General features: G+C 31.7%; 1 protein-coding gene across 4 annotated transcripts in view; it reads right to left on the bottom strand.

Moving 5' to 3' along the window:
• Positions 1 to 25,127, bottom strand: part of LOC107456818 (Gelsolin) — a 74,630-nt gene that overhangs the window by 42,264 nt on the left and 7,239 nt on the right. For 2 of the 4 annotated variants that reach the window (XM_043054551.2, XM_043054552.2), the window contains exons 2-5: positions 18,870 to 18,944; positions 12,036 to 12,101; positions 4,406 to 4,536; positions 2,756 to 3,036 (exon numbers count right to left, since the gene is read on the bottom strand). In XM_043054551.2, coding sequence (XP_042910485.1) covers positions 2,756 to 3,036; positions 4,406 to 4,536; positions 12,036 to 12,101; positions 18,870 to 18,944 — 553 coding nt within the window. The remainder of the gene's footprint in view (positions 1 to 2,755; positions 3,037 to 4,405; positions 4,537 to 12,035; positions 12,102 to 18,869; positions 18,945 to 25,127) is intronic. The other 2 variants (XM_043054553.2, XM_071179358.1) reach the window with 1 other exon arrangement.

Genomic DNA, 25,127 nt, shown 5'->3' with positions numbered 1-25,127 from the left:
TTTGAAGTTATACATCGAATTCCCTATATTATGTAAGAAGTATGACTCTTTGCCTATCATATTGGTTGCCAACAGGAAACAAATCCTTTTAATTGCTGCATATTATTTTACACATAGGGAATTTTAGAGATTTTTATAGTCATCCATATTGACATGGAAGAATATCAGCGAAACACAGCAACCAAAACGGAAGTATCCAGAAACAAATTACAGAATATAAAAAAAGAAATGAGAAGATACAAAGCTTAACAACTCGGCTTGGAAAATCCCTTAAATGGGTCAAAACAACAAACATATGCCAATTCATGGTACACATGGACATGGGCAAGGCTGAAATTTTCGCAGATAGCATTGAGAAACGATTTTCCCTGAAGGACCATCCAAGCAACATAATCTCTGAAAAAGAAATTATTGAAGAATAGGAAAACCAATCCAAAAATCCTCTAATCACCATTGAGGAAACCATGCTGGAAAAGATTCTCACCATCACAAGAAATTTAAAAATAACAAAGCCCCTGGTCAGGATAAAATGACGAATATTATGATCAAAAGATTAACATTTAATAAAATATTAAATATCAGCACAATAATAAACTCCTGCATTAAAAACAACTATTTCCCACGAGACTGGAAAGTAGTACTTTTTCCGCACCTTAATCCGGAAAATGACAGAACCATCAGCTAACTTACTGTCTTCTCAAAAAATTTTTGAAAAGATAATATTAAAAAGACCTTCTTCTTAACATACAATTTGGATTTCGAGAAGACTTATCAACAACATAAAAGCAACAGGTTCGAATCGTCGAAAATATTTCTCAAAACTTCCATAAGGAAAAAGGCTAATCTATAAACTCATAAAAAATAAAATTCCACATTTAATGCTAAATCTCACAAATAGAACTTTTAACATAAAAGTAAACACTGTCATATCAGAAAATTAAAGGCTGGTGTCCCACAAGGGTCCATTTTATTCTTGATTTACTGTGTCGCAACATTCACTAGTAACAAAAATATTATGAATGCATTCTACGATGACGCTTTATTCTAAGTAAATCGATATGCCCATACACAGCTGTATCGAAGAATGGTGATCTAAATGGCCTCATCATCAAAAGAAGTTATATATATAAGAAATTAATTATCATCAAAAGAAAGAAGACAAAAACAGATATTAACCTACTACTGCAAAGTATTTAGGAATACACACATCGAAAACGCCATAGGGAAAAGCCTTGGATGCAACTCAAAGCACACTTTATTTACAGACCCATCATAAGTTATGCTAACATGACACAAAAGAAAAATTGAAAACAAAACTTTTTAAGAAGAATTACAGTTCAGATCTGAGAAGAGACTTAATCATAAATGAGCTTACCTGAGCTCATCTTTTTTCACTTGAATGTAATACCTGCCATGACAATAGCATTTTCAATCAATGACAGCACTAAATATAACCCTGTCTGTCCGACGGGACACCCTCCAAAAAAAAATATTGCAAATAATGTGCATAGATTTTTACTTTATCTTCATTGTATCTCATCTCGTTTTCTTATTATCATTATTTAGTCAGGACTGTTAGTGGGGAGCAGGTCTCCAGGACATCGGGCACTCCAACTCGTATCTGTGTGTATGCAATTTCTTAAATAAATTTCACTCATATGGATGATTAATATAGTTATAGGCAATTATCGCTTCTTAGTCACACTCTTTACATTGTTGAAAGTTTTAATTGTTGAAAGTTTTTTGAGATATATAAATAATGATTTATTTTTAAAACTTGTGCTTATGACTTTTCACTGCTACTCAACTTCTTTCCCGCCTAAAGTTCCAGCGCAGAGGTGACAGAAATGAATTCTGGCTAAGACCATCCGGAATATACACTCCCTGCCCAAATCATTCGATGCACAATGATATTCTATGTCACGTGATATTATACAGCTTTACTGTTTTTACACGACTGTTGCTTACGTTAGTGTATCAATGGGTGAAATTAGACGCTATATAACATAATTTTGACGATAGGATAAATTAGACGATATTATATATAAATATATAATATATCAGGTATTATATTATTATAGCGTAATAATTAGATCAAATTATTAGACACGCTGTAATTTTTTTTCAAAAATGACATGTTTTGCACGAGTTTTTAGGCAACACTTTTAGATTTATATGTAATGGGGTTTTCATAGAGGAAATTTTTTATATACTCCCTATTTGTATTTATTTTGAACGTATTGCATTACAATGTTAACCAACTGATACACGAACGAGAACAAGAGCAAACAGTCGTGTAAAAACAATAAAGCTGCATAGAGTATCACGTGATAATGAAGACTTTAGATAGAATCTTAGAGTGCGTCTCATGAGCTGGCTAGTGACTGTACACGCTTGTAAAATCTGTGGTTGATTGCTGAGTAGTACGGGGCCCTTCAATCAATCCCTTCAAATCCATTTGTGGGGTTCCTAGCTAAGAGGTGCTCTCTTGTCGAACTATATATTAAACGCAAAAGGCTAGGTTGAGTATTAGAAAATAAAACAACAAAAGCAGCCACTTTACAACGAGAGAAACTTCCATTGGTATTTTAAAACTTAAAGAGCTCAGGTAAATGAGGAATGCTAAAAATCTCAAAAAGCCATAAATTGTTTAGATTTTGAAAAATGTTTTCCAACATTTGAAGGTTTACTCTACCTTCAATTCATTCATGAAAGTCATTTCATAAATTGTATATAAAATAAATGTCAAACTTGCCGATGATTTTGACGATGCTCCGACCACAATGGATGTCGTCACGAATGGCATTGGCGGCCTGGATGGCCTTGATGCGTTCCATACGACCACTCTGGTGACCGACAAAAACAAAGATGGTTGGACCATTGTCGAATATGAAGCAGTCCCCATTATTGAGTGAGGAAACTGCAACAGGTACTTGGTGTAATCGAACATTCCTCCTTCCCTTCACACGCAGCAATCGTTGAACTGGAACATCCACAACATGATGGAATCCAGACTTCACACCTCCTTGCAAATACCTACAAATACCATTACATTCATAATCAAGTCGATTCCCTGCATCATAGAATAGATTGGATTCATTTTTGAATGCAATTTATTTTAAGGAAAGGAAATCCTAGTACACTTCAATAAAATTTACAAAACATTATTTTGAATTTAAGGCATCCCCAAAGCCTATCAGCTTGAGAGGACATTATACCAAAGGAAAAATGACACATTTACAAAATGTTATTTAGAATTCCCCAAAGCTTAGCAGCTTCAGAAGAAGCTATACCGCTGGAGAAATGTTTCCTGGAAAATGAATAAAATTATATTTATAATTTAATACATTCGCAAAGTTTATCCGATTAAGAGGTAGTTATAGTGCGTGGTAGAAACCCGTCCTGACAAACTTATAATATAATATTTAGAATTTAAATGCGCGACGTCAGTAAACTCTAGTGAGTCGTCCATAAAAGTACGGTACTTGTTACAGTACCGTGGGATTCTGAGCAAGTTCCCGAGCATTGTTTCCTGCTCAGTATTCATCCTAATGATGTGTTTTAACTCCTCTAAAAGTTTGTCACAACACGTGTGTGACCCTCCGTTATATACTATTTTTATACTTGTACATTTCGAAAAAAAAATAGACCAAAAATTTCATTTTAAAAAAAAAATCTATAGCTTAAGGAGCAACACTCATTTCAGATCATGTCCCCCTACTGAGGCAAGATCCATTATTTGTATGAATGCAACAAAAAATGTGTAGAATTACAATGATTACTCATTAAAGTATATTTATCGCTCATTCACAATCCCATTTGAGGTCAACCTGCAAAACTAAGTATGTAAAAACCCAAACATTAGAGTGTCATTATTTTAATTTATTATTCTGTCTCACGGGATGTGTTAAGGAACATCTCAATTTCTTTGGATGTATTTTTTCTTTTCAGCTGTGTCCTATCAAAAACTGGTGGAAAGTCTTCCCAAAAAGCAAGACTATGCTGTGATATTAATTTTCTTAAATTTGATTTAGGCTCTGTTAAATTACAAAAAACTCTTATGGATAATAAATCACTACAATATAACTTCCTAGAAGCCTGTTCACACACACACATCGCTTCATAACATAAGTGTAGGAATACACAGGAAGCTTACATTGGTATAAAGAACTCCCCTTTGTCTGGGCGGTGACTATAGTAACGAGGTATAACTATTTCAAGTAGGCGTGCGGGGTTTACAACAAGTTTTGGCTCAGGTCGGGGAGAGAATCTTCGGTTAGCTCTAGAGTGAAGAACCTCCCTGAAATGAGCCATTCTTGTTTCCATAGCAGCAGTTGGCCTCAGACTTTGCGGAGGGGGAAGTTCTTGCCGTAGACAAACTATACATAAAAAGAGAGATAATGACCTGATTCCTTTTTTGAAATAGGAGAGGAAGAGACTGGATTCGTGATTCTGCACTTCCCTGTGCTGCACAGGACTTCCTCCCAGTGAATCGTCCAACTCAACACTCTTAATAGCCGCAGTTCCAAATTCATCCTAAGAAGTGGTCATTTCTCAATTCAGAGTGGGTAAAATTTTGACACATTCCACCAATAAATAAAAAGATCTTAAAAATCTAATTCATTAAGCTAAATGAATTTCTTTTTGTACACAAATCAATCACAATATTACTTACTAGAAAAAAAGTTGACCTATAAAGAAGCAAAAGTTATGATTCCACATTTTTAATGAGCTTGCATTTTGTTCATAAATCTCGCCATAAAAATTTCGACTACTATACAACTAGCTACAGCACTAAAATCTCAACTGTATTTCCCCGGTAGACATTTAGTGGATTTAATTTAATTTCATTTTTTTNTTTTTTTTTTTTTTTTTTTTTTTTTTTTTTTTTTTTTTTTTTTTTTTTTTTGACTGACTGATTGATTTGGTTGCAACTGGATTTCCAAGAATGGCTATAGTTCTGAAATTCGGAAGGAAAAAAACTTAGCAATTACTTACAACGAACGGTAATTTAAAGAAAAATATTAAGTACCAATAAAAATTAAACAAAATAGTTTAGTATATTATCGGAAAATAATCTACGTGGTAGCTTTAAGAAAGAATAAAGATATAATGAAATAATTAGTTGGATAGTTCTGTGAATCACACGTGGTCAGATAATTAAAAATTTAATTTCGCAGGTAAGATGTTAGGACGACATTTAAGATACTGAGATTACTTATGATGCTAAAAATTTTGGCTACGTATTTGACAGCTTTTTATGTTCTGTATCTTTATACCTCTTTGTAGTGACTTATAAAACATCAATACTATTTCAGATAATCTATGTTGAAGTCACAAGAAACAAAAAAAACAAAAACAAAAAAAAGAATCAATAATTTATCTTCATTTTTTTGAAAAAATAGAATGCTTAATAAGAAGTCAGCTGTTTTGCATCGAACAAATTTCAAACAGAAGGATGTTTTTAATTTCTTGGCAAGATTTCATTCCCAGCTAGCAGGCAATAATTGGCAATAAAAGTTTTCTTTTAATAAAATATTGAGAATAATTTAAAAAGGAATTTCACTGTAAAAGAAATCCTAAATTAAAGTACTAAAAAAAATCGATTTGTATATTAATGAAAAATTAATATTTGTGGTTATGTAAGGAATAAGATTTTTTAAAAAATTTTAAATTTAATTAAACAGTTGGTAAAATAGTAAAATAGCGAGGACAGTTAATTTACTTTAAGATTAAAACGATATATTAGATTCAATGTTGAGAAATTTTAAGATTTTAAAATTTTTTACTGCGTTTTTGTATTAAGAATTATGAAATATATATTGAAGAAATTGATAAATATATTATTCCAAAGCAATGCATGCATATGTATATTATTGAAATTGTATCAATTATTAAAAAAAACAAACTAAAAATAAAATATAATCACATTAAATATAATCACAATATGATGTATAATCACATGCTTTTATAAAACATGACATTCGTTGAATAAAATGTTTTTTATTCAATAAAATGTTTTATTCCAATTTCTTTACTAAATTAAGAATAAATTTTCAGACAACTAAATTGTTAGAAAAAATTTATAATTAAAATCATATTTTTATTATATTTTTTAAAATTCTAAAAAATAAGATTAGTGGTCAGTCAAGTTCCTCGTAAGTTAACCACATTTAAATATTAATCGCCTCATTTAAATATTTCTTCCCTGTCTCCAAATTATTTTCTATTTAAATTCATTTTAATTTTTCTCGGCTTCTACCAAATAAAAACTGTTGAAACTTAAGATTTTGCTATAGTAAAATATGTAGATTAATATGGTATAAAAAAAATTTATACCTCATAATTCAAAATTTTTGCATCCTTAATTCATATCAAAAATAATTATTGAAAATTATTTTCGGCATGAAATTATCTTTGGGCAAAATGGCTTTTATGAATGATTAAAAAATTTTAAATTGCTTAATTATTTATAAAAATATGACTAAAAATGCAAAAAGTGAAATTAACATTAAGGGGTGCGAACTTTGAATCGCTCTACTGACTATAGGAACCAAATTTCCCAGATTGCGGCTATATTTTGATGAATCCAAACATGTAAAAAAAATCTACGTTTATTCAGAGAAAGTACGTTTTTGTGTCCGATTTCGTAACTTAATTAATAGTTGGCTCTCAACAATTAGCATATTTGAGGTCACCCTCAGCAACCATTAAGACTGACACTTAGTAATCCAATATTAGAGAGAAAGTTATTCAGGGTTCTTTTTTTTTACTGTAACATCAATCCTAACCTTGACAGGAAACAGTTAAGAAATTTCTCCATAATTTTTTTAAGGTCAAAATTCAGACTGGCCATGATTTCATAATATATATATATATATATATATTTCAGACATAATTCATGAATGATGGCTCACTCACTTTGATAGTCCGAAAACCTACGTAATTAGAACTTTACGATAGAACAGTTTAATGATCGACTTCACGCAATCTCGACCTCTTCGTTGACAGATCAAATTAGTCACCCACTCGCTCACTGACAGCTGCCAGTGATGCTTTGTTTCNCTTTTTTTTTTATCTCTGTCGCTATGTTTCGCAAACAAGAGACAAAATGCGTGACACAAGATAATAAAATATCGGGAGTCCCAATAAGTCTGGGATTGAATTACGCAATCAAATAAAGATTGGCAAGGAGATGAACGCGTTTCCAATACCTAACTGGATTTGCTCCTCAGATAATTAGCCAAATTGGCGAAGTTTATTGGTTTCACGTTATTAGAAGAGAAAGAGCGCAAATCTCGGCCAATTACGCTCTCTTTTCTTCGATCCGATGATGTGAGTGGCCAATCGGTGGTTGTATTCAAACTCCGCCTACTTCGCGTCTTTTCACCCAATGGAAATTGGATTGCTGTTGTGGAGAAATGATGTAATAGATGCTGGAATCAGATCGATTATTTTGAACCATGTGCGGAAATGGAATTTTTCAAGACATTTTTTTTTAAACATTAATTTATATTTTATTATTAAATGAACTTAAATTCTTCAAATATGCATTGCTATTACTATTGAGTAGTATAAATTTTATAGGAAAAGAATGAATGATTTCTAGATTTGTAGAATTTGTTCAAATATTGAAATACCACTTGAAAAAAGTTCAGTTAAAAGTAACTACTATTGAAGACCGTTCTAATGTCTTTTCTCCTTATTATTTAATGATAAAATCTTTTTTTGTTTATCATTTTTTATCATCAATTTGTTTTTTTTTTATCATTAATTTGTGTATCATCAGAAAAAGCTCTTTTCCTTGCGTTTTGACTAAAAGTGGGGTTATACAGTATACTCTCGATATCTCGAACTTCTATATCTCGAAAACCTTATATTTTTGTCCCTTGGTAGTAGATACATATCCAAATAATTAATTTTAACTAGTATGTTGAAGAGTTTCTTCTCAAAATGTCAAATGATTTTCATAATAGAAAATTAATTTTTTCTGAAAAATCACAAGATAAGTTTATTGTAAACCAAGTATATTTCCTATTTAATGCATGATTTAATGATGATCCTATTTAATGATGAATAAAATTTTTATGTATTTAGACTTATAGTCAGCTGTCATTAAATACATATTTATTAGTAGTTATTTTTATCTCTTATGACTCAACTTTTTAGAGTACCTTAGAATATATTTTTCTACTTTTTCGAATTTATGAACTTGTTATCTCGAAAGCTCGTTATCTCGAAATTTTTTTAGCGTCCCTTCAACTTAAGAGATATCAAATCTCTCTCTGCGTGCGTGTGTGTAACGTAAAAATCTTCACTTAATCTTTTTATGTTATTCCTTTATCTAAATCTTCTTTTCTGAATTAATTATTCTAAACTAAAAGCTCTTTCTCAAACTTTAATATTCGCATCCTATCTTTTAATCTATTTCTGGCTTCAAGTTATGCATTCATTAACATTTTATAGTTTTCCCTCTGACTAACTCGTGAGAAAGACTTTTTCTCTCGACCCATTTAATAGACCAATAATAATTATTAAGATTTCCCTTATTCCCTAAAACGAAATATTATACGGATATATTTTGCAAGATTTTCCCTAACTTTTATTGAAGAGTACTTCGATTTTGTGTCACTTGGATGATTGTTCTCTGTCTAATTATTATATGAACTATCTTTTCCCCTGCTTGTCTTTATACTCGCTTTCGGCAACGACCATTATCCTTGAAATCATCGACTTCTCGATTCAACGGCACCTGAGAGTCGTGAAGGTCCCGGATTCTCATTAACTTTTTATTTCTTAAAAATTCATTTTTTGTCTTGCAAATTACGCGTGTAGACAGCTTCCAGTTCGTGATGTTATACCTTTAATTAAATTTGTTAATTGTTAAGTTAATTATTTTATTTCATTACCGGCATTGAACAGCCGACCCAATTTTTGGGTTGACTACTAATTACAAGGCTATTTCGTAGCCTTGTCATTTTGAACCCAATCCAGAAGACAAGGGAACTCCTGGATTAAGCATTGGGATGAATTTGCTTTCGCGGGGGACTTTTTGATGGAACTAACTCGTATCATGGAGTAGAAAACCACGAAAACCTCCCACGGTTTGCCTGACGGCAAGGGGACTCTAACCCATGATCCGTCTACCACTGAGGAAATTTTACATCAGCACTGTGGTCGGTGTAAGCCAGGTGCGGAATTCGTATCAACCAGCCATCGCTGGGATTCGAATACAGTTCACATCATTGGAAGGCGAACGCTCCATCCCCTGAGCGGCTTTAGGTTAATTATTGTCTTTTTTTTTTCTCTTTTGCCTCACAAATCACTACATATATATTCTAAAAATCAAATTAAAAACAAAAAAAAAACGACTTTAATGTACAAAGAAGTCAAATATAATTGATTGGCAATTAAAAGTTCATTTTAATTACAATAGTGTCATTTATCTTAACTTCTTAACAAGAATACTAATTATCCTGCCTTTCCATTCTAAAGCATTATTATTTGTTTTAAAAATTTCTCTTTTGCTTTAAGGTGTATTGTTTATTGATCTTATAACTTAAAAGAAATTTATAACAGTTAATATCCGTTTTGTTTCGGCCAAAAATCCTTACATATAAAATTCATTGCTTTGCATGGTTAATAATAAGAGCACAGTTTGATTTTAATAAGTTGCTAATTTATTTTATTATTCATTAAAAGCGCCATTAAGAATACTTTTGTTGAACATATGACATAATATGTTGTAGTGAACATTTTTAGTAACAAATTCACCTTTTAAGATAAATATTAAATCCACTTGAATTTATATTTAGATAGTGTTTCGATTTTTGATAATACGATTTGAAATCTCGAACTATTTGAAATTCTACTTATTTAAAACCAGAGATTGAGATTCACAATTATCTAATTATAATAATAAAATGAAGAGCCTCTCTCATTAACTGTTTGAGCTATCATTTTGAAGATCTACTCCAAAGGGCAATTTTAGCTCCTAAAAATTCTTTCAATTAATCATTCGAATAATGAATTTTTCTCATTGGTTGAGTATTAGTTATTATTACAGTTTAAACTGCAAAACGAATTTTTTTTTTTTTTTTTTTTTTTTTGCACACTGTTTAAAGTGAACAATACTTAGTCAACATAATTTCTTAAAGTCAGCCTAATGGATAGGATTTTCAAAATAAATGTAAACAACAATCTCGAGATCTTGACCTGCTCTACTTCTGTTAGGCGATATTTTCAAACCGATAATTTTGTTTTTAATAAAAGAAATAAATATATGTAATTTCTAAGCTCAAATCTGTTGTATTTCATAAGATATAAGGTAATTCTGGTGAGTTTGAAGGGAAAATTTGTTTTAGATTTAGAGACGCATTGTTAAAAATAAGTGACATGGTTGCTAGATTTGGAAGGAACTTGCTTTTTTGGCAGTTCTGATTTGGGCTATTTTTACTTGTTTATTAGTGCTTGCTCCTGGAGCAAGCCGTGCGCCATCATGCATTAGTGTTAGTACGTTGTTCGAGCTGCGAGATTAAGTTCATTTACAAATTCTCATTTAGGTTTTAATTTCGAAGTTGGTTTAGTGTTAACAAAATAAGAAGCGTTTAATAACGATTCTTTTTTCTAATGATCAATTATTACGTCTTAAATGACGATTCTTCTTTCAAGCACAAATAATAAATGAAGTGGCAAATATCCCAGAAACTACTACTCAATAGAAAATCCGCAGAAAACCTTACGACAACCTTGTGTTGGAATTTTTTTTTTTATTGTCTTGAAAATGTTTGTATTAAAAACCTTTTTTCGATAAAGCAAAAATATTTGCAGTTTCAAACTTTTCATTCAAAAAAGGATTAAAGATTATTTTTTAAAAATTATTGTCACTTAGGTGTCCATCATATGACGTTTTAGCTTACGTCATAGTATCAATTTGCATTGTCCATTAAAATGTCACGACAAGGTGGATTTTAGCTGAGCACACAAGACGTTGCGAAAAGAAACCTTATAATGACCTAGATTTAAGATTATTTCCCCCCTTGAGACAAGCTTTATGGAAGCATTTTTTTCACACTTGAAAACTCTAAGTCGACCTCGAATTAAGGGTTTTATATAGAAGGTTGTTTCCCCAAGGCTTTGGATGAGGGTAATGTGCGTAGAATAGAGTAGATTGTCACAGATTCACCGTTTTAAGGTTAGAAGGTTTACACGTAAACCGCATCACAAACCTTTTTAGGTTTACATCAAAAGGTTTTTGCTGAGTAAAGATAAACCTTATTTTGCTATATGGGTCATGGTGTGAACCAAATGGCTTCAAAACATACTAAAAACAGTAACCCGGAAGTTTCAGGCAATAGTCTGTTGCTAAACCTTAGTCTCAATGGCTAAATGAGGAAGCTTTTCTTTCCAACGTTCATGTGTCAAATGCTCAAGACGTTGAGGAGATTGAGCCCTCCAATCAATCCCAGCGATCTGCACTCGACCACAGTGCTGACCAAAAATATCCTCAGTGGTAGACGGGTCCGTCAGGCTAAACTTTGGAGATTTTCATCTCCATGTAACGCAAATGCGGGTTAGTTCGAAGCCCCTCACATAGCAAATTTTTCTCCCAATACTTGATACAGGAGTTCCTTCTGAATCGGGTTCAAAGTTACAACTTACAAGGCTAATGTCGTAAATTGGGTCAGTGGCTGCAACTTTTATAATTGGCGATCGAAATGAACTACAGGTGGCGTAGAGCACAACTCTCTGCCTATGGCAGCGCATGCTTTCACCATTAGCGTGTGGAGAGTCATAGAAGGAAGGAAGTTTCTGTCTTGATTTCCAAATAGATTAAAAACTTTTAAGTTGGAAAACTATATGGAACTGGAAACTACATTAAACATAATTCCGAAAGAAAACGTCGCGGAAATTTTAAAAAATATGTTTGTGGCAATTAAATACGAAAAATATTTAAAAAAAAAGGGGGGGGTATCGTAGTACATTCCTATACAACTGAGACCAGGGAGGCACTGAAAGAGGAGAAAGAAATTTACCTGAGAGGATTCTTCTCCAATCCAAAAATGAATATTCCATTCCAACCGTTGTCCCTCTTCTGATGTCTAAAAAAATACAAACAAGGCGTCATTTTTACTATAACTGCCTCCCTACAAGGCAAACATTTTTTACTACCTCCATTTTTAATTTAACAAAACAAATTCAGAAGAAGAAGAAAAAAAAAAGCTTTACTTACTGTATGCTTCAAAAATAATGAAAGAACATTCTCAGAAATAAAACTCTCACATTTGACAGTTCGGCAATTGTTGCATTTTGAGAATTGGGTACTTCAAGAAGATCACCACACAAGTGACCTATGACGTCGAGCTCCAACTGATCGTTTCTTGTCTTCTACTTAACTTGAATTTATTATTTATATGCATTTTATTGTAACCGTGATACATTTTTGTCTTGTGTACCTGGCATAATTAGTTTGTTTATGTTCCACATGCCTGTCTTTGTGTTTGGTCTCTGGGTAAATACATAGTGAAAGAATATAGAATGTGTCATTCAAAGGAATTGTTACTTAACGGCCTAGACTTACTCGAAATAGAATGGAAAGAACAGTTGCTAACGTAGACAAATGCCACGTTTCAACAACTTATCAAGATTCATATACCCACACTACGTCACTTGCAGGTATTCTATTATTTCGTTCCGAAACCACGTGATTTATGACGAAACGTGAATTCTCAAATATAAAACGAAATATCTCTTTAATCGTGAACCTCATCGCAATGGATTGTGATTTATTCTTTCGTACTCTACTGACAACTGAAACTTTAGACTTTGTTTTTCCAAGATACACAAACATGTTTTATTTGAGAAATTTATATCAATATTATGTACTATATATATATAGTGTATTTACTTTAATTAATGACTGCAGTCATGTGTAGTATTTTACATTTAAGATGCTCATGAAAATAATGCTCATGCTTATAACTTTCCATTTTTATTGCAGTGTTGCTGTTGATGGTTTATTTTAATATACTATTTTAAAACACTTTGGTTTTGAAATAATTATTACTATTTGGAAATGGTAATAGTTCTGCAATTTTATGCTATTTATAAACAGTAGTATACTATTAAGATATTTCCAAGAGAATACATTTATATCTGATAATATATTATTAAATGTCTGTGAGGCAGTTGTCCAACAACCGGGTCACACGCTCGATCTTTGCACATCTCAGCTGTATATAGTTTGTCTATAGTAAGAACTCCCCTAGCCATTCGTTCGGACCCGCGGCGGTGACACTGTTTAGGACAGGTTTTCACTCGAGTTGGCGAGAAATAGGTTTTCTTCGGTCTATTGCAAGGCTAAAGTGAAGATGTAGAAGTTCATTCCTTACTCAAAGCTAAAACTATGATTGCCCACCTCATGACGTCACGCCGCACATAGATCTCGAAAATCACAACTAAAGGATATGAAAACTGTGCTGTCTATACTTTCTGTAAGAAATGAGTTGAATGTTCGACACTTTTCTGATAATAGCAGTCAAACTTTACACTGCTAACAAATTATTTATTTTCAAAAATATAGTATTCATTCATTTTCTTATAGTATTAAAAAAATAACATTTTAAAGTTAGAAAGATTTCTCAATGGTTGTCGTTATCGTTTTCTAATTTTAGTTTTTAACTTTTGCTGTTAAATAAAAGAAAGCATATGTAGGCACTTTTATAGTTACAGTTAGTTCGATAACAATAGTTTATTAATTGGGCTGTCTAATTTTAATATAAATATACACCGAAGAGCCATTACATTATGACCACCCTTCCATCTATAACAATGGGCTCGCCCAGGTTTTCATGGTTTCTCGCCCAGGAACAATGTTTTCATGGGGCACATTAGGACCCATAATCTTCATAGAACAATCCCTGACGTCTGTAAGCTACTTGAACATAGTTGCAGACCAGGTTTACTATGGCATTGNACACCCTTGAAAACACAAGTAGATGGTAACCTTCCAGGAATTCCACCTTCGTCAAATTTTAACCACACAGTACCATCGGCAGCTGTTTCGGTCTCTTGAAAGGTGTTATCAGTTTCTTCATCAGAGTCTGAACTACTTAGCACCCTACACCTTTTCCTGGACACATTGATGACACTTTCATTTTCATCGTTGGTGATCGCCTCTTCATCGCTATCTTCAACATCAGATGTCTCATTTTGAATATAATCCGATTCATCTTCAGATGATAGTTCCTAATTTTTTGTATCTGATTCTATATCGGAGCACTGCTCACCTATGTTCTTTAGCTTTTCCAATAACTCCCTTCTATTCGACATTTCTTTCATGAATTTAGGGCACAAAAGAAATTAACTGAACAACGTGTCAGAGCGACTATCACTGCATAAAGCAGGCCTATCCTAAGGCGACACGTGTGCAGCTCACGGTTATTACGTTGAAGCGCGTTCAAGGGGAACGAGGCGTGTGGGCAAAAATCAGTCACCATTTACTACACGAGGAGTCTTCGGCTGGCGAAGATCGAACCCACAACCCCCTTGGACTTGTGCCCAGTGCCCTATAAACCAGGCTATCCCGGCTTTCCCAAGTAGTCAAAATGACTGCTTTTAGGCAATATAGGTATAACACACATTTTTTTTACCAGAAATGACAGAGGGGTGGCAATTACAATGATTAATAAACGCTTCTATATGTTGTACAAAAAGTCATAAAATTCTAAGAAGCTGTGTCATTATGTACATAATTGTTTTTCAAATTGAAATTGAAAAGCAGTCAAAATGACTTCCTTAGGCAATCTAGTGTTAATAACTATATCGATATAACAATTCAATTTCAAATAGGATTGTATCCAATGTAATTTTATCCAGGTTTCATTTATTTAGTTCAGTGTCAACGATAATATTTATCTTATAAATGTTTGTAACCCATCCAATAACGTTTTAAATATAATACAATTTATTTTTTTAAAAATTTTATAGTTCTTAACTATAAATAATCTCCATGCCATTTATGACAAAAACAAATTCTTTTTATTCTTGTAGTAGATTTTTGTAGGAACTAATAATTTTCAGTTTTTTCATAAATTAGTTATTATGAGGATGTGATAGTAATTCATATTAAAGACTAATTAATATTCAAAAAATTATGTTGAGCATGTAGAATTGTTTGCGTAATATTTCTGTATCTAACTTATATATTTGGTGTCAAGTATTTTGTATAGAAAATGTTTTTCTGTTTTTAGTTCAGGAAATCGAAGAGAGAGGAAGCATTTCCCCTGTTCGATAAAGAATGCTAAAGATTAATTAAATGATAATGTGTTTCTGTATTAATTTTTCCATATTTGCATGTATGAAGTAATATGATTCAGAAATGTAAAGTTTAGGTTGATCAGGTTGATATTAGATCATTAAATTTAGTAGAGCGATTTCGCAGGCATTAATTACGTTTTAAATCTAATAAGAAGATAATATAATTTTTTTGTTTGTTGTTGCTTATTTACAAATATTTTTTTCATGTCTTTGGGATGTCCCTTCTCTTAAAAAAAGGGGGATATTCCATTTTTTTTCGCTTGCATAAGTAAGAATAACAAAAAATTTTCTTCTTAAAATTTAATAAGCCACAATAAAAAAGAAACGCTACCATGCTACACTGAAGAAATATTCAGTGCAACTGATGATTCGCTTTAAACGGTCTAAGTACTACATCACATCGCAACTTAACAATTCTTTCATTTCTTATACTTTTGTTTTTACAGCAGTTAATAAAACAAAGATTGAATTTTTTAGTATTTAAAGGGAGAATTGCACTGTTCTATAGTTAATATTTTACAGCAGGTATTCGATTAAAAAAAGAATTTGAATTTAGCTTTTGAATTTAGCTTTGAATTTAGCTTTTTAAAAAAATCTTTAACAATGAAAATTAATCTATAATTCTTAAGATTCAATACATTTAAGAGAAAATATATATCTTTTAAATTAATAAAAATATTCCTCAATATATTGCAAAAATATTTCACAGTCGAAAAATTTACATTAGATATACAATATTTCTAAATTTAGTTTCTAAAATCACTTATTTAGAGTATCCAATAACTCAGTATTAACGTAAAATTTAAGGGCATTTAAAACTCAGCAATAAAGAATTTTATTTATTTATTTTTTTAAAAAATTACTTTTAAAACTAATTTTTTTTTCTTTTTCTATATAAAATTGTGCACTTTTAATTAGATTTCATACAGAGATAACAATAGCTCGTAAAAAACTTGGAAATTATCAGATAAATATTGCGTTTTTTAAACGACTATTTTGTAATCTCTTTTTACAACATTTATCACTCACTTCCTGTGAACGCTATACCACAGGAGTAATTTTTCATCGCCACTCTTCTTTCACCTTCAGAACATGATTTAGGTAAATTTAGAGTAAATACAGAAAAGAAATGTTCCAAAATAATGCAAGCAAAATGCAAGCAAATCATTGGCAGAGAATTTCCCCATTCCATAATCCTCTCATAAATTTGTTTTGATAAAATGAAAATTTCTTTTCAGTATTTGAAACTTTATAACTTACTATGTCACTTACATTAAATTATATATGGAAGAGAATTTGCGACGAAAAATTTCTCTCGGGCGTCCATTCATTGCGTGTGAAACTCGAGCATCATCATAGTTCACAAAAGGATTAAAATCCTTCTTCACTCAATGAAACAGATCATTCATCGTAATACTGATGGGAGAATAAAATAATGAATCAATAACCGAAATCTTTCATTATTTCAACTCTCTCTCTATGTGAGGAGGAGAAATGGGAAGACTTGTTTTTCTTTGAGATATTAGGACGAACAAGTGAGATTACGAAATGAGGGTTTGTGGCATCTTCCTTTCTTTAGTAACACCCCCGGTCATTGACAGCATCTCATGATGTTACGCAGCGGAGACATCCAAGACAAAAGCAGCCTTATTTGAATCTCTTGCCTTCACTACACCACGCGTCTGAAATTCTAAATGCGGTAAAATCGGACACAATTAGTTTTGGGCACCCCCGAAATTATATATAACTTGATTAATGAACTATTCGGTTCGATAAGTAAGATGATGTAGACATAAAATGTTTTCCTTATTTTCGTAANGATGGGGCTACTATTATTAAAAACATATGATTTTTAGTTAGTTCTAACCTTCGAAAGACACGTGTATAAATTTGACAGCTGTCGGACTAACAGTTTGTGAGATATAGTATTTTTAGTGAAGCAACTTTTGTTAGTTTAAAAACAATGGATAAAAAGGAATTTCGCGTGTTTATAAAGCATTGCTTTATAGTGAAAAAAAATGCTCTTGAAGCCAAGACTTGGCTTGAGAAACATTATTCGAACTCTGTACCAGGAAAATCAACCATTGAGAAGTGGTTTGCTAAGTTTAAACGATTCGAAATGAACACTAACGAAGATGCGCACCGCGGACACCCCTAAGAGGCTGTTAGCGACGAAAATATCAAAAAAGTCCGCAAAATAATTTTAGATTACCGTAAAGTGAAGTTGATCAAAATATCTGAGACCCTAAAGTTATCAAAGGAAAGTGTTAGACATATCGTGAATGAATATTTGGGTATTAGAAAGCTCTAGGCAAAGTGGGTGCCGCACGAGCTCAATATTGACCAAAAACAACAACGAATTGATGATTCTGAGCTGTGTTTGAAGCTGTTTAATCGTAATAAATCTGAATTTATGTGGCGATATATGACAATGGGTGAAACATGGCTCCATAATTTCACACCGGAGTCCAATCGACCGTCAGCGAGTGAACTGCACGAGATGAACCAACTCCAAAGCTTGGAAAGATGCAAAAGTCAGCAGGCAAAGTTATGGCGTCAGTATTTTAGAATGCTCATGGTTTAATATTCATTGACTATCTTGAAAAGGGAACAACCATCAACATCGACTATTATATAGCGTTATTGGAGCGTTTGAACTACGAAATCGCAGAAAAACGGGCCCATTTGAAGAAGAAGAGAGTGCTGTTTCATCAAGACAATGCACCATGTCACAAGTCAATGAAAACGATGGCAAAATTATATAAATTGGTATTCGAATTGCTTCCGCATCCACGGTATTTTTCAGATCTGGTCCCCATCGACTTTTTCCTGTTCTCAGACCTCAAGAGAATGCTCGCTGGAAAGAAATTTAGCGCCGATGAAGAAGTAGTCACCGAAACTAAGCCCTATTTTGAGGCTAAAGACAAATCGTAGTACAAAAATGGTATCGAAATATTATATGACCGCTATAATCGTTGTATCGCCCTTGAAAGAAACTATATTGAATAATAAAATGAAATTTTATCAAAAAAAAAAAATTTCTATGTTAGCCTACGAACTTTTCAGCCCACCTGTTATATATATATAGCTGCAAACTTGGACAGCCGTTGAGAGAGAAAAACTTCTTAGTAGTAGCAACATTTTAGCAGTTTAACGAACGTATTAAATCTTCAGTTTAAAGTTTCAAATTTCAACCTACCACGACACATCAATATTTTAAAAAATATGATCTATTTGTTAGCCTATTTAGCTCTTCAATGTTTAATTATTAAAAATTCTTTACAACTGTACTTGTTCATTTACGACCAATTTATAAAATCTTTTTTAGCGACCGTTATATATATATATATATGTCAGAAGGCGTAACAACCCTCCAAACATACAATAAAACTACGCCGCTGGACACACAATGAATTTATTGATTAAATCTGACAGTCTTATTTCTAAATATGCTTGTTGATGCTACATCATTAAAAATCAACAACTTAGAAATTCTCTAGATAAGCGAAAATAAGTGTCTAAAAAGAGCTGTTATAGAACAATCAACTTACCTTTAAAATAATGTAGGCATCCCCAGTATAAAAATTTCCGTACTCTGCACTCGGAACAGATTTCACTTCAAAATTCTGTAATGTGAAACAATATATTAAAACATCACTATCCTTCATAATTACTGTTATACATTAATGACCAAATATCATCATCGGACAGCAAAAAAGACATCCCGGTTTAAAAAAAAAATTGTAAAAATAAATATATATATATAGAAAAAGAGAGAGATCGAAAAGAATAAAGAAAATTTCATTTTTGTCAGATGTAGGGTTCATGCGTTTTCTATCACAACTGAAAATTAATCCACGATGTAGAAAAAAGAAAAGTGGAGAAAATATAGAGAAAAGTGAAGAAAATAAAGAGAAAAGTGGAGAAAATATAGAGAAAATATAGAGAAAATATAGAGAAAAGTGGAGAAAATAAAGAGAAAAGTGGAGAAAATATAGAGAAAAGTGGAGAAAATAAAGAGAAAAGTGGTGAAAATAAAGAGAAAAGTGGAGAAAATATAGAGAAAAGTGGAGAAAATAAAGAAAAAAGTGGAGAAAATGAACAGAAAAGTGGAGAAAATATAGAGAAAAGTGGAGAAAATAAAGACAAAAGTGGAGAAAATAAAGAGAAAAGTGGAGAAAATAAAGAGAAAAGTGGAGAAAATAAAGACAAAAGTGGAGAAAATAAAGACAAAAGTGGAGAAAATAAAGAGAAAAGTGGAGAAAATAAAGAGAAAAGTGGAGAAAATAAAGAGAAAAGTGGNTATATATATATAGAAAAAGAGAGAGATCGAAAAGAATAAAGAAAATTTCATTTTTGTCAGATGTAGGGTTCATGCGTTTTCTATCACAACTGAAAATTATTAATCCATGATGTAGAAAAAAGAAAAGTAGAAAATAAAGAGAAAAGTGGAGAAAATATAGAGAAAAGTGGAGAAAATAAAGAGAAAAGTGGAGAAAATAAAGAGAAGAGTGGAGAAAATAAAGAGAAAAGTGGAGAAAATAAAGAGAAAAGTGGAGAAAATATAGAGAAAAGTGGAGAAAATATAGAGAAAAGTGGAGAAAATAAAGAGAAAAGTGGGCGATAATCCTCGGGGAGGTGATGAGTATTAAAAAGAAAATAAATTAAAACAATGATAAAAAGCTAGCGAAAATTTACACGAAACCGATCTAATTTAGACAAAGAATTACGAAGTTTTTAAAAAAAATCTGATATTTCTCGTCCACTCAGAATTAAGAAATAGGTTGAACAATTGCTTGACACCTCTCACAAACTGTTAACCGAAAGCATAACGAACGATGACCAATAGAGTTTTCAAATCTTAATTATCAACGCTTCTTCCAGATTCAACTTAAAAAATATATGTATACTCCTGTTTTAATTATTTTACTTCTAATATCTGTCCAATCAGGGATGAGTTGGTAAAAAACCGTAAAAGCTAAAAATAGAAATACAAAAACGTTGTACACAAAACAAATTTCAAATAATAGAAAAAAATTCCTGAAATTTAAGCAAGTGTATATAGGGAGCATGCATTCGTAGAACATCATCAATGCTTTAGTAAAAAAAAGAATAAATCTCGAATTATGAACAATGCAGAATACATTTTTTTTTTAAATCTTGTGTGAATTTTGATGTGAATGGGAAGATTTTTTATATCACTTGAATACAAATCGAGATGTGTCATGTTAAATCGCGTGAATATTCGATCAGGATATGATTATTAAATCCAGTAAATGCAATTTTAAATCACGTTTACATAGGTACGAAAACGTGTAAAAAACGAAGTTCGAAAAAAAGAGTAAGTTTCTTAGAAAATGCAATATTTTTAATATTGTTAAATTTTTTAAAAAAAAGAGCAGAATTCCACCGAAAAATTGGAAAAAGTCATCCTTGTGTTCCTTTTGCAAAAAAAAAATAAATAAATAAAAGAATAGAAGGAAAAAAAAGAAAAAGAAATTACATTTTCACTTTTCTTCTTCCAATTCAGTATTATCGATGTTTATAGCGACAACTGGTGGTTTTTTGAGAAAAGAGAGAGAAGATGATCAATCAACATCAAGAGCAGAGATTTTTTTTTTTGTCAGGGGCATTCCTCATTTACTTACCGAGCAGACTGATAAATAAAAAAAAAATGTATGACAAAGAAGGATTGATTATAAAATTCGTAGCAAAACAGATGACCCAAATATCCCTTCATAAAACACTGTTTTTAGAAATGTCACATAAAAATAGGCCGTCATCTAATGGAAGAAACATTTTTATAGTCAACTATAAATTCATGTTTTATTGTCCACATAAATGTTAGTCATCATCCAACTCCAAAATTTCTTTCATTTTTATTTGGAAACAACCTTAAATCTAGTGCGTTTCGGACAGAAAAATGTTGCATTTGCTTATTCTAAACTAGCCCCGTTTTTCGTAAATGAAAAGAATAAATTACTAATGAACAACAGTACACTATCATGCACAATGCTGAAACGCCAAATAATTCCAATCTTCTTTATTTATCATTATTTGTTGAATGTGTCGATGACTTTACATTATTAGATTAACACGTATTTTAATAGTTCGTCCCATCGAAATAAAATATTCAATTCATCAATGGTAATAGTTTTTTAGGGTCTCTTTAACAAATGAGTAGCATTTCTCCATTTATTTCGCTTTTCATACAATTTTGTACTTCGATTAGTAATTAAGCGTAACAAATAAACACGTGGGTAACTTTAGGAAATAATTCGGAGACCACTTTGACCATTCAGATAATCTGGCATTATTAATTAAAAAATAATTAAGTATCACAGCAATGAACAAAAACTTTTTTTAATGAGCGCTCAGCAAACATCCTATTTGACAACACTGAATCGTCGTTAAAACAATAGCTTTATAAAACAATATCGTTAAAAGTTAGGATTCTTAATTTGTTGTACTTCCTGTTGAAAGTACAGGCACCACAAACTCTTTATTTTTATTCCTTTAACATTTCTTACATGAAACATTTTTACAACTATGTTGATGAACTTATCTTGTTTCATATGTAGCTCGATAAAACGAGAACGACAAAATGCTTTTTATAACAAATAGTATCTCTCTGATCCTCTTTTAACGAAATATTTTTGATTGTGTCCCTTCTAATAGTTTATCCTTACTGAATTGATTCACGTAAAAACAGCATGATATAGACGATTCAGTATTTGTTTAAATTATGAAAGAAAAAACAGTTAAAATAACAATCAGTTAGTGAGATTCCCTACTCAAAATGACGTTTTGTTTACAGAGGAAATAAAGCGAGAGAAATATTATTTTTCCTATTGTTTATCCCTTTTCAAAGCATCTTATTTTAAACATTCAAACTCTAAACAAAATACTTATTGGAGAAAGAAATTCTTGAATAGGGAGATAAAAAAAATCTGACTTTGACAAATAAGACAAAATGTAATGCTCGTTTTTATCACTTTCAGCTTCTGAATCCTCTCTGTGGGGACAGCCAAACTGGGGAGGGGAACCCAATCTGGGGGTTTCATATGCCATCAGATCCACCAAAATTGCTATTGTCAAGAAGTACTTTCTTTTAGACAAACCTCTTTGGAAGAATCTGATGGCCCAGTGTGGCAATAAAAACTGTGGATCTGAAGCCATTTTCAAGAGAAATCCTTGGGTGATGAGGTTCTAAGACGTCTTTAGTTGGATCTTCGACTGATGAGAACTGACTATGGGGCTCTCACTGGAGTGGGTCGTGGAAGCTCCAATAACATCTGAAGGAGGAAGAACCCCGGAAGGACAAATCTCTTGATTCAAACGATGCTCTTGATTTTTCAGAGTTTCTGGGTCAGACATAACTAACTCTATGATCAGCATCTATGCTTGGAATTGATGAAGCAGTTAAAAGGAGATTTTCCTCCTTAGGTACTTCCCATTCCAGTTCTTTTTTTTTTTTATCTTATAATCTTTTATGGTAACAGAATCAATCTCCATCATAGCATTGCTGCTTCTAGTCTCTTGGCTAAAAGGTTGAATTTGACATTACTCTTATACAAGAGCCCTGGATCCATAAGGTACGTAAAGGGTTTTTATGACCTCTCCCCCCAAGAACCTGCATCTAATCAAAAAAAAATACCCTTAACCTCGTCAACTTTCACCACAGGGATTGAGTTGCTGTTATTTTATGACAAAAAAATCAGCTTCTGACTTTGTCATCGTTTCTCTCCCTTCCCACTGACTGATGCTGCGAAGGCAATAACTAGCTATTGTAGTTCTGGCTGTAAACTCATCTTCTGCTGCAATGCTCGGCACACAGTGTGAGAAAGTAGGTATTGTTACCCGTGGGGAGGATGTATTTTATTTTATAACTTATTTGTCCTTATTAAAGGCAATGAATCTACCTTTGTTACGTGTAACAGATGGGAAGTCATTGACCTTACTTTATGTAATTCCATTTCTATAGATCACATTATGCGATTTTCTATCTATAGATATCGTGCCCCATTCAGGTACAAACTTCGAAATGGTTTTGCCCATTAAATTGTAAAATTCGATTTATTTATTTTTTTTAATTGTTACATAGTATAGTTTTACGGACAAAAAAAGGGATTATTTTAATCAGGGGACTCGATGTTAATATGTATTGTAAATAAATGTAGATAGTCTTCTAAAATTTCTTTTCTTAAATTTTTTTTTTCTTTGAAGATGCTTTTAAAGTGAACATCTATGTTCAACAAATTGCTAATTTCTCCATTTGAGAAAAAGAATGAGTCCGACGGCTTAAAATATGAAATTCAAACAATATAGCTAAAAATTTTAATAATTTTTCAAATTACAAATTTTACATTTGCGTCTGAAAAACGAATATTAACTAACTTACATTTTTAAAACATTTGCCAGAAATGGCTGCTGTTTATCTGCCTCTGTCTTCTTTTCCCTGCAGAGCTGAAAGCAAAGTTTCCACCAAGATTTCTGTTTCACTCAGCAGAAGCTTTTTACATTTATTCGTAGCATGCCAATGCAACGAATAACCTTTCATACAGCTCATTAATTATTCTTTACCACATATCAAAGCGAAACATTCTTTCTTTTACGATTTAAATTTATTTTTGCTTTTGTAATTATGAAATTCACGTCACAAAAATAGACACAAAAAAAAAGAGTTTGGAGACAAAACTNGAGTTTTTTTTTTTTTTTTTTTTTCATTTATTTCTCAGGAACTATTTGATCGAATTTGCTCAAATTTTGTATTTTGCCATTTAAAATTTCCTTTTTTCAAATGATAAAAAAAATAAAAATTTTGTACCTTACAATTCTAAAGTTTTTCCACAATCATTATATAAAATTAAAAATAATGAAAGTTATATTTTGAATGAAATTATCTTTAGAAAAACAAATTTTATAATTGGAACTTTAACAATTCACTTCAACAAAATTTGGGATACAGTGAAATACACAAAAAGAGTGAAGTTAACAGTTGAAGGATCCAAACCGTGCACCTGACCAAACTATTAAAACAATATTTCCAGATTTCGGCTACTATATATTGGGGGTCAGAAATTCGAATCCGTCGAAAAAAGGCATATTTAATCAGAGGAAGTACGTTTTTGTGTCTAATTTCCTACCTTAAAATATCGTTTGTCCAAATTAATTGGTATATTTGGATCATTCTCTGGATCCATTAAGAACGAGTCCTAGATCCGATTATCAGATCAATAGTTGTTCCGGTGAGTTCATTTATTTTTTGCGCACTGTACATTCATTTGAAGTGTGTATATATACATATCTCTTACACGGCGACAAAAAAAAGCCTCATTACAACTCCTAGAATGACAATGCTAGAAAATCGATCAATGATTGCCGCTAAAAATTTCACATACCAAATCTAGCTGAGATGGCTCAACATATAGCGCTTTTAAAAACGGAAACTGAAATAACCAGAGAGAGCATAAGCTAGGCAGAAGTGACTAGCCTTTGTCGATCGATCTCTATTTCAGTATTTTGTCGAAAGCGCTTTTTTTCACGAATTTATATATTACGAATTTATTTGACGATTTTTGATTTATATCACGAATTTATTTGTTTTACTAGAATTTATTTGTTTATGCAGGTTTTTCCATTGCAATTCACTTATTTCAATTTTTAATAGACTTAATTATAGCCAAAATTTTAACCTTTTTAAAGAGATATCAGTTTTAGAAATTTTATCTTAAGATTTTATACTATAGCACATTTCTAATAGGTTTAACGAATTACATGTCATTTATTTGAATTCAAATTTATTTTAA

The sequence above is a fragment of the Parasteatoda tepidariorum genome, chromosome 4, assembly GCF_043381705.1.
Source record: "Parasteatoda tepidariorum isolate YZ-2023 chromosome 4, CAS_Ptep_4.0, whole genome shotgun sequence".
Lineage (NCBI taxonomy): Eukaryota > Metazoa > Arthropoda > Arachnida > Araneae > Theridiidae > Parasteatoda > Parasteatoda tepidariorum.
The sequence above is the reverse complement of the archived record's forward strand: the minus strand, read 5'-3'. Positions and strand labels throughout refer to the sequence as shown.